Source organism: Mugil cephalus, chromosome 15 (genome assembly GCF_022458985.1).
Source record: "Mugil cephalus isolate CIBA_MC_2020 chromosome 15, CIBA_Mcephalus_1.1, whole genome shotgun sequence".
Classification (NCBI taxonomy): domain Eukaryota; kingdom Metazoa; phylum Chordata; class Actinopteri; order Mugiliformes; family Mugilidae; genus Mugil; species Mugil cephalus.
The window spans coordinates 103137-113451 of record NC_061784.1 but is presented as its reverse complement, the minus strand read 5'-3'; the positions used below and the strand labels follow the sequence as shown (position 1 = coordinate 113451).

The 10315-nt window shown below is 40.0% G+C and overlaps 1 protein-coding gene across 2 annotated transcripts; it reads left to right on the top strand.

Annotated features, from left to right (window-relative positions):
- The first annotated feature begins 239 nt into the window (after positions 1-239).
- On the top strand, positions 240-7671 carry LOC125021230. Of its 2 annotated transcripts, XM_047607208.1 has the most exons (5): positions 240-286; positions 6052-6158; positions 6724-6783; positions 6872-7198; positions 7311-7671. In XM_047607208.1, the coding sequence occupies exons 2-5, from the start codon at positions 6149-6151 to the stop codon at positions 7406-7408; spliced, it is 495 nt and encodes a 164-aa protein (XP_047463164.1). In that variant the 5' UTR covers positions 240-286; positions 6052-6148; the 3' UTR covers positions 7409-7671. The 2 variants fall into 2 exon arrangements, with proteins under 2 accessions (XP_047463164.1, XP_047463163.1); XM_047607207.1 differs by lacking the exon at positions 240-286 and having other exon boundaries at positions 5177-6158.
- The last annotated feature ends 2644 nt before the right edge of the window (positions 7672-10315 follow it).

The following is a 10315-nucleotide window of genomic DNA, read 5'->3' as shown; positions in this document are numbered from 1 at the left end:
CACACTCACGGTTGTAACATCAAACAACCAAAAAACACTGAACTCCCACAGTGCATTGCAGCACATTTACTAGTTGCTATCGAGTATTTAATTCAAATGTATTTTTATTTTAGTGCGTTAGTTTTTTTATATATAATTCTAAATTTGAATTGATGGTGATCTTTTAACATTAAAATAAAATGTATTTAATTTTTTTTTTTGTCGCTCAAAATATACGTCACAACTGCCGACGTGCGACACCTCCCGGCAGGCCCAACCCGCTATTTATTGAACTTTTCGACCCCAGGTAAGCCAACCACGGATAAATCCCTGTTATGTTACATAAATGCAATTTCGTTTTCTCTGTAGCAGTTATTTCATTTCATAAATACGACACACTATAGGCCTAGCATAGATGTAAAAACGATATATGCAGTGTTATCTTCATTTTAGATGTCAAAGTGGTTTTGTGGCTCCCAGTGTTTTCTTTTCTGTTGGAAACGGATCCAAATGGCTCTTTGAGTGTTGAAGGTTGCCGACCCCTGATCTAGGTAGTGTTAGAATTATTTTTTTTGATATTTGTCTAGACGTGTGATAATCAGTTGAGATTTTCTAGGTTGTATTTACAAGCGTGAATATTAACATAATTAACATTCATATAGGGGTGGGTGATATGACGATGTTAAATCGTGAACGATTACAACGTGAAGACGATCTGTCAAACTGCAGAGATCGTGGGATCGTCTATGGCACATTCTATGTCTATAAATTGCAGTTCTATGCTGATGCACCGACGCACCATACGTATTACGTCGTCAACCTCACCGACCAATCATAGCGAATTACGGGCAGTGACGCGATTTCTTACCCGCCTCCTTTTTTTCCCGCATCACCCTGAGGGAGGATTTTCCTAATTTTGATGATATTACAAAGGTGAAAGAAAGCAGTCTTGGTCACATGCTTTATGTGAGAATTAAAGGACATATCCTGGTCAAACATAACACCAAGGTTTTTCAAAGTAGTACTGGAGGCCAAGGTAAAAGTAGAAAATGACATGTTATCCAAGCCTTTATGTCTTTAAGGCATGCTTGGAGTTTAACCAGAGGATTAGTTTCATCTGGTTTCATGGATAAATATAGCTGAGTATCACCTGCGTAGCAATGAAAGTTTATGCCATGCTTTCTAATAATATTGCCTAAGGGAAGCATGCATAATGTGAATAATATTGGTCCTAGCACAGCACCCTGAGGAACTCCATAGCTTACTTTGGTATATATACCAAAGTAAGTGTTGTTTACACGGACAAACTGGAATCTGTCTGACAGATAATATACAAACTAGTTCCTGTAATGCAATTCCTGTAATGTTGTTCACACTTTCGAGTCTCTGTAGTAGAATACTCTGATCAGTAGTGTCAAATGCAGCACTGAGATCTAACAGGACAAGTACGGAGACAAGTCCATCGTCTGAAGCCATGAGGAGATCATTGGTAACTTTAACCAGAGCCGTTTCTGTACTATGATGAGCTCTAAAACCTGACTGAAACTCTTCAAACCATTCTTCTTTAAATGACAACCAAGTGATTGGCAACAACCCTTTCTAAAACTTTAGAGATAAAAGGAAGGTTGGAAATTGGCCTATAGTTGGCTAAAACATCTGGGTCAAGAGTGGGTTTTTTAAGTAATGGTTTAATTGCAGCAGTCTTAAAAGACTCGAGCACATATCCTGTTAATAAAGATAAGTTTATCTGATTTAATATGGAGGTATTAGTTAATGGAAAAACCTCCTTGAGCAACTTAGTCGGGATGGGATCTAGAAGGGAAGTTGATGGTTTAGATGCTGTAATAACTGAAGTGAGCTCAGGAAGATCAATTAGAGAGAAAGTATCAAATATTGACTAGGTCCTACAGAGGTTTCTAATGCCACTGTACTTACATATTTGACAGATGGAAGGGTGCTATGAATTTTATCTCTAATGCTAACAATTTTATCAGAGAAGAAGCTCATGGAGTCATTACTGCTGAGGGCTGAAGGAATAGATGGCTCAACAGAGCTGTGACTCTTTGTCAGCCTGGCTACAGTGCTGAAAAGAAATCTGGGGTTGTTCTTGTTTTCTTCTATTAATGAAGAATAATATGCTATTCTAATCTCACAGAGAGTTTTTTTTTATAAGTTGTTAAACTATCTTTCCAGGCTATATGAGCCTCTTCAGAATTAGTGGAATGCCAAATTCTTTCCAGCTTTCGAACTGCCTGCTTTGAACTATGCAACTGTGAATTATACCATGGAGATACCCTCCTCCGATTTATCACCTTCTTTTTCAGAGGAGCAACTAGGGAACTGCTATCATGCTGTCAACAAAATGATCTATTTGTGATTGAGTTAGATTGTGGTTGCTGACATCCACATCACTGACATAAGGCACTGAGGTAAATACTGAAGGAATTAATTCCTTATATCTAGTTATAGCATCATCGGATAAGTGTCTACCATAACGTCTTTCCAATATCTGTGTAATTACTTATAGTAAATTCAAATGTTACAAGAGAATGATCGGACAATAGAGGGTTGTGAGAATATATGGTTAGACCTTCAGTTTCTATGCCATAAGTTAGTATAAGATCTAAGGTGTGATTGAAACAGTGTGTTGAACCATTTACATTCTGAGAAAAGCCAACTGAGTCTAGTAATGACACAAATGAAGAGCAAAGACTGTCACTGCCAACATCAACATGGATGTTAAAGTCACCTACTATAATGACTTTATCTGTTCTAAGCACTAAATCACACAGAAACTCAGAGAATTCAGCTAAAAGCAGGTGGGCGATACACCACAACAAAGAGAATAGTTTTTTGTGTTTGCCAGTCTGAATGAGTAAGACTAAGAGTAAGGCTTTCAAACGAATTGAAGCTTTGCTTAGGTCTAGGATTAATACATAAATAAATAATAAACTATATTTGTTACAGGTACCATTACCACTAAAGGAGGCAGAGGAGTAGCTAAACATGTGGCACGATGAGCAGGAGAGAGAAGGAGAAGCAGAGGGAGAGAAAGTGGCCATAGTTAACCGCTAAATACACCAAAGCTGATTAAACTGAGAAGAAATGTGAGATTAACAAGGTGCTACAGAAGACAGGTGGTCGGGTAAACTCAAAACACGAATTTCACCACTTATACAGAAAACGTTTACGTGATTTTAATGGAGCTTAAACAGTGTAAGCTCACACAGCATCAGTGCAGAATCGGGAAGTTACGCAATACACTTACTCACGTGACGAGGGAGGATACCGGTTCTGTAGAAGACATCATGTCTCGTGCCGGCCCCTAAAGTTAGGCGGCCGGCTGAGATGAATGACTACAGGCCGGTGACCCTCACCTCCCATCTTATGAAGACCCTGGAGAGACACATTTATGTTCTATGTTTGCTTGAGACTTGGACAAAACAATTTCCCTGCGGGGATCAATAAAGTGATCTTGAATCTTGATAATTGGAACTCTTTCTGGGGAAAGCCTGGCCTGATTAGACGAGATGGAGTTCACCACACCTTGGCGGGTGCTTCTCTTATCTCTAGGGATTTGGCTGATTTTATTAATCCCCCAAAACCATGACAACCCAGAGTTCAGCCCAGGTGGCAGAGCTGCAGTCTTATATGCTTCTCTGCCGCTTCTCTAGCACTGTCTCACACCCATAATTCCCCAAACCCGATAGATGTGCTGTCTGCGCCCAGATTTTTTAAATCGAAAAATAACAATAGAGGAGTTATTCATAGGAATCTTATACAAATTCACTAGTACAACAGAACGATAACAAAATTAAATGTGGTCTTAAATGTAAGATCTCTCTCATCTAATCTCTTTTAGTGACTGATCTGATAACTGACCATCAGATTGATCTATTTAGTTTGACTGAAACGTGGCTGCAGGGTGATGAATATGTCGGATTAAATGAGTCCATGCTACCCAGTCACTATTACATTCCTTGAAGCACACACCGAGGAGGAGGAGTGGTAGCAATCTTCCACTCTGATTTATGTCTGGAGTGCTGAATATCTGACCTATGGAGTTCTAAGCTACATCTGCTGCCGTGGCCTCATCATCCAGCCCAGTTTTCATGGTCTGGAGTGCTGTGGAGCTCCATAAACTACATCTGCCCCAGTCTTCATGGCTTGCAGTTGTCCACTCCTACCTGGATGAACAATTCACCAACCTGCCCATGATTCCTGTTATACCCACAAACTGTTACATAAGATCATCAGCTATGTGTTATATTATTAGATTATATGTGTTTCCTTTAGCTTGATATACGTATCTATGACAGAAGTTTGTTTATGTTTTTTTCCTGTTCTTCTTTTCTCTCTATATTCTCTGTTTCTACCTGGCTGGCCTTCGGCGAATGGGTCACTCCATATGTTCTGCTCAGGGTTTCTTCCTGATAAAGGGAGTTTTTCCTTGCCACTGTCGCTTTCAGGCTTGCTCTGGAGGTTGCAGGCCGTTTTTTGTAAAACATCTTGAGACAATTTGTATTGTTATTTGCGCAATATAAATACAATTGAATTGAATTGAATTAGACTGTATATTACACGCTGACTGTCAGGACTTCAAGGGAGAGCTTGAGCAGATGCAACTGCTTAGTCTACTATCTTGTTGGAACCCCTGTCTTTATCCCTTGGTTCTGCTGCCTGTCACTACTGGATCAACAGGGGGTTAAGGAGCTCATCAGAGGAGACAACTCGAATAGATCTTGTCCAGACGTGGGATTAGGGAGACTACAATCCTGGCCATCTTGGTGACCCACTGCAGCTGTTCTTTCTCTGCTGCGGTGCAGCTGCCTACACAGCATCCCTAGGTTAGACTATAAAAGAAGGAATATAAGAATTTCTGTAGCATTCACTGTGGTAACGAATCAGTCCGCTGGAGAATGAGCTCCTCTGCCCCACTAATGTTTGGTGTAGTGGATAGGATTAGGAGGCCATGAAGACTGGGGCAGATGTAGTTTATGGAGCTCCACAGGTCTGATACACAGCACTCCAGACCATGACGACTGGGCTGGTTGATGAGGCCATGGCAGCAGATATATCTTAGAACTCCACAGGTCAGATATTCAGCACTCCAGACCAGAGACCCTCACAAGAAGATGGAGGGGGAGGGGAGAGAGTGAGGAGTGAGAGTGTTAACTGTGCTAACCGTATCCTAAATGTGGGTTAAGTGTGCTAAATGTGGGTTAACTTTTCTAAATGTAAGCTAACCGTGCTAAATGTGGGTTAACTGTTCTAAATGTGGGTTAACTGTGCTAACTGTGCTAATAGGGTTGGGTAGGGTAACTGCGCTAAATGTAGGCTTACCATGCTAAATGTAGGCTAAATGTGCTAAGTGTAGGCTAACTGTGCTAAAAGTGGGTTAAGAGTGCTAACGCTGCTAAATGTGGGTTAACTGTGCTAAATGTAGGCTAAGTGTGCTAACTCACATGTTGACAGAGACGGTATCCCCCGGCAGCAGCCCCCCGTGGCCCTTTCAAAATTTCCCAGGGGGAATTTTCTAGTTTAGGTTCTATCGATCCAGCAAACCATTAAACTTCATAATGGTTATTTCGTCATATGGTATGACGGTGCTAGAAATTTCTTGGAGGCCACATTTTCACACTGTGCTGGTAAGCATTCATACTGTGCAAACATGATGTCACTAACTATAACCTTAACCCTCTCAATTTATTCCAACAATTTTGCGATGTTTCATTTATTAGATTATTGTTATATGCTTTTTATGTAGAACGCATTGGAATGATCACACTTATCTATTTGGGAGTATTTTTAATATATAGGTGAGAGCAAATGAAAACCTGATTACGGCAGATGGGAAATCAGGACAGGGGGAATCAGTAAATGAGATAATTCTGAGGTCTAAAAACAAAATGGGACAAGGTCAACATATACTTCTGTCGAAAGCGATGCCTGCCCAGCCGCTTTCCGTCAGGCACTGCAGAGGAGAAAGATGAATCAGCAGTCTCTGTTCCACCCTCATCCCTCCCACTCTCTCTTTCCCCACCTCATTGTATTATCCCCACCCTGTCTCAGAAGTGTTCTCTGCAGTGGTCTACACTGTGGTGACGACGACCAGCAACTCTCAAAAGATACCAGAGCACGCAGGAAGGAGCTGCTTCATCATTCAGCCATGACAGGGGGTAAGACTCTTCATCAGTGTACTGCTACCGCTCAGGAAAGATTTGAGGACGAAGATCACTTCGGGATGACATGGAATATGCTAGAACATGGAGCAGGATATGATATCAGGAAATACCTTTGAGCAGATATAGGCAAGCATAAGTATAATTTCAGATTAAAAAGTACAACATCTGCCATGTAATACTAGTAAATATAGATTAAGGGAAACTCAGAGGAAGATCATGGCAAACAGAAAAGAAAAAAAAGAGCCGCGTCACCATCTGTTCTGTCATTAGGTTTGACCACAGGTGTTCAGGATACAGGCTGAGCAGATTAACAGCCATTTAGATCAGAATATCTCAATCTTTCTCGGCCTGTTATCCAAGCGACAGCATGTGCTATACCAGAATATATTTTGTCTGTCTCTGTATTCTCATTAACATTATGATCGCTCTCAAAATGGCCTTACAGTCGCCTGGAGAGCTTAACCAACTTTATTCAACTTGGTGTCTCACTGTCCTGTTTACATTTTATGTGTATCTCTTTCAAATTGGATTTAGTTCCCCATCTTTCTTTTTATTACAGAGTTGGATGGGTGCTTTTCCATCATGCTCAAGTCTCTGTTTGTGTTTGAATTGCTGGCAGGTGAGAATAATTTTAAGAAATATTTCATAGAGACAATTTATAAAAAGCACATCATATATTGCTCTCATCTCTTTTGTGTTTGCTCCAGTTCTGCTGATTTCAGTCAAATGTGAACCAATCTCCGTGTGTATTGAGGATGATGATGACCTGCGAGTAGACTGTCGGATCGATCCCAAGCCCAGTCAAATCAACAGCTATGAGTTCTCCTGGTCTTATGGATCCAAAGAGGTGCTCATTAACACCAATGTGTCGGGTTCTTCAGCAGAGGTGCAGTTCAAAGACAAAAGCTCAGTAGAGGAATTGGATCCTCACGGCTACAGAATGACCCTTACTGGCTTCAGGCATAGCCTCCCACACAATACCACCTACATATGCAAAATATCTGGGTCATCTGCCAGCATTACTGTGGAGAAAGGTAAGTGGTATACGTAGGTTGTGTAGGGAGGATTAGAAGCAAAAACAGGAGTATGTGAGAAGGACACCAAAAGAGATTTTTGTAAACCGTTTGCATTTTTCTTACTCTGCAGATCATCTCATCCCATGTTCAGCTATGAGCATGATTCAGAAGAACTCCTGGTACTCGATGGCTTGTCTGCTACTGCTGTTATATACTCAGCTAAAATAAATAAAACATGTAGACAGTTTTGTGCAGGGCTACATGCATCTAAACACACCTCCTGTACTGTCAACATCCACAAACATCCCCACAATAACACGTTGAAAACATGTTCTTTTGTTGTTTTGCCAGAAGTGCTGAAACCACATTAACAGTGTTTTTTTTACGAAGACGGTGCAACAGAAAGCTTTAGAGGTGTATTTTTATTTTAGTTTTTCTGCTGCAGAGCTGCACACACTGTAGTAAACCTATTAAAATTACTTTGTAAGATGCAGCAATTGTTTTCAATACAGGGATGCAGTAACGCTTTATATTAAGGTCCTTGTAATAACTATTAATTAATAGGTAATAAGGCCCTTGTAAGTATGTCTGTGAAGGTTCTCAGTCATCCAGGTAATGTTACTCCAAAAAGTGTTGAATAAGGTCAGCTGGACTTGTAGGATTTCCTTGAAGACGTTTCGCCACTCATCCGAGTAGCTTCTTCAGTTCTGATAAACTAGTGGGAAATTGAGGTTTAAATAGGAATAAACTCTGTGGGTAACACCCACCAGAAACCCACCAGGCTCAAAAAGATATCCCAGGAAGGGCAGGGAGTCCTTGAGTGAGTAGCACAACAAAAGGAAGAACATCACCATCCCCTACATAGCTGGTGTATCAGAGAAACTGAGGAGAATTTTTGGTAAACACCGCATCCCAGTTTATTTCAAACCTGGAAACACACTAAGACAGAAACTGGTCCACCCCAAAGACAAAACACCTAGACAGAAACAGAGTAATGTAGTGTATGCGGTTCAGTGTAGTGAGGAATGTACAGACTTGTACATTGGGGAAACAAAACAACCCATCCACAAGCGCATGGCCCAACACAGGAGAGCCAGCTCATTAGGAAACGACTCAGCGGTCCACCTCCACCTGAAGGACAAAGGACACTCCTTTGAGGATACCAACGTCAAAGTCCTGGCCAGAGAGGACAGATGGTTTGAGAGAGGAGTTAAGGAAGCCATCTATGTCAAAGTGGAGAAACCTTCTCTAAACAGAGGAGGTGGACTGAGATTTAATTTACCAACTATTTATAATTCAGTTTTGACTTCTGTCCCCAAGAAGTTTCAACAACATTCACACTTTGAGCCTCCAGGCTCCCATGGACAATAGCCTCGTTAGAGCTCTATTCATAGGGTGAGTAGCCTAGGCACACAGTTCCCCCCATTCAAGGACAGGTAAGTAAAAAAATTAGTGACCCCAGTTTCTGGTCAAGCAAGTTTCTGGTGGGTGTTACCCACAGAGTTTATTCCTATTTAAACCTCAATTTCCCACTAGTTTATCAGAACTGAAGAAGCTACTCGGATGAGTGGCGAAACGTCTTCAAGGAAATTCTACAAGTCCAGCTGACCTTTTTCAACGCTTTTTTGGAAGGCCCTTGTAAGTCCTTACAAGATGCTTATTAACATTATTGTGTGTTTATAAACCTATATAAGTGTTAATAATGACATTGCAATACAGTTAATAGCAGGCAGACATTTATAAGCGCTTATAAGAAACTTGTTAACAGTTTGCAAATGCTAAAGAACATTAATAAAAGCCTCATGTGTATCTTATAATTGTTCATAATAGCATTAAAAACACCCATAACCCACCCATTATGTCTTTGCCATGTCTTTATTAATCTTTTTTTTTTATTTGTTTTATTAATAATAAAATATACTTTATTGGTCATCTATTAACAGTTAACTATGCACTTGTTAACAGTTAATTATGCTTTTTGCAGCTACCGGATCTAAAGCGAGAACAATGCTTTATTAAAGCTAATAAATCATTTATTATGCATTATTATGCCTTTAAGAATCTTTTTTTTGTTTGATTTACTAAAATAAAATTTATTATGCCGTTATTATTAGTTAACTATGCACTTGTTAACAGTTAACTATGTTTTTTGCAGCTACCGGATCTAATGCGAGAACAATGCTTTATTAAGTCTAATAAATATTTTATTATGTGTTAATTACTGGTTAATGATTTTCACACCCTCCACATCCAGAATGTGGTTAAGGCTGATATAATGGGAATAATAAAAAGCATAATACAACAAGTGTTTCAACTGTGAATGCCAGAATTGCTGTGGACTAAAAATGTAAAAAAATAAAAACACATTCAGGAACTGTAAAAATTAAGGCATATTATTAAAACATTGAAATTAGCATAAAGTCCAATTGCAACATAAAACTGAGGTAGATTTTTTACGCTATATCTACTGCGGACATGGGGTGAATGGATACTGGCAGTATGAGCGTTACAAGCGCACAGTATCCTGTTACATTCTTTGGTAATTTGTCAAATAGTCTGTCATCCCCACACCACCACCAGATGTTGCCTCTAGCTATGGTTTTAAAGCGGCTGTCTACAGGTATTATCTCCTAGCACCATTCTTTTGAGAGATTTCCTAATCATTCTTTACCTTTAGTCATAGTGATGCACGTAAAGTTACCTGGCGCAACCTTTTTAGAAAACAATGGTTTCTTTTTGTCGGCAGTCGTTACTGGAAATATAAAATCCCACTCCGCGCAATCACTATTTGGATTCGTGTTGTTCATTACTTCAGTAACACACGGTTGTGGAATAGTTGACGGAATTATTTGTAGTAAAGGTCTAGGGCCCATACATACAACACAATCTTGCATTGTCATGTTTGCAACCTGTTCCACCATCAACAGCCAATTATTCGTTTGTCCTGATATACCTGTCGTCACTTGGAACCATTCATCTACAGTTAAGGTTATGTTTATCAATCTTACTCCTTTTGCTAACGACGTTGGGGATACAGAGGGCTCAGTGGCATTAACATGATTATCCTCACATATCATAACTTTGAATTTTGGATGAAGTATGAGCCCACAGGAGGAACCCCCAACATCTGTGGTC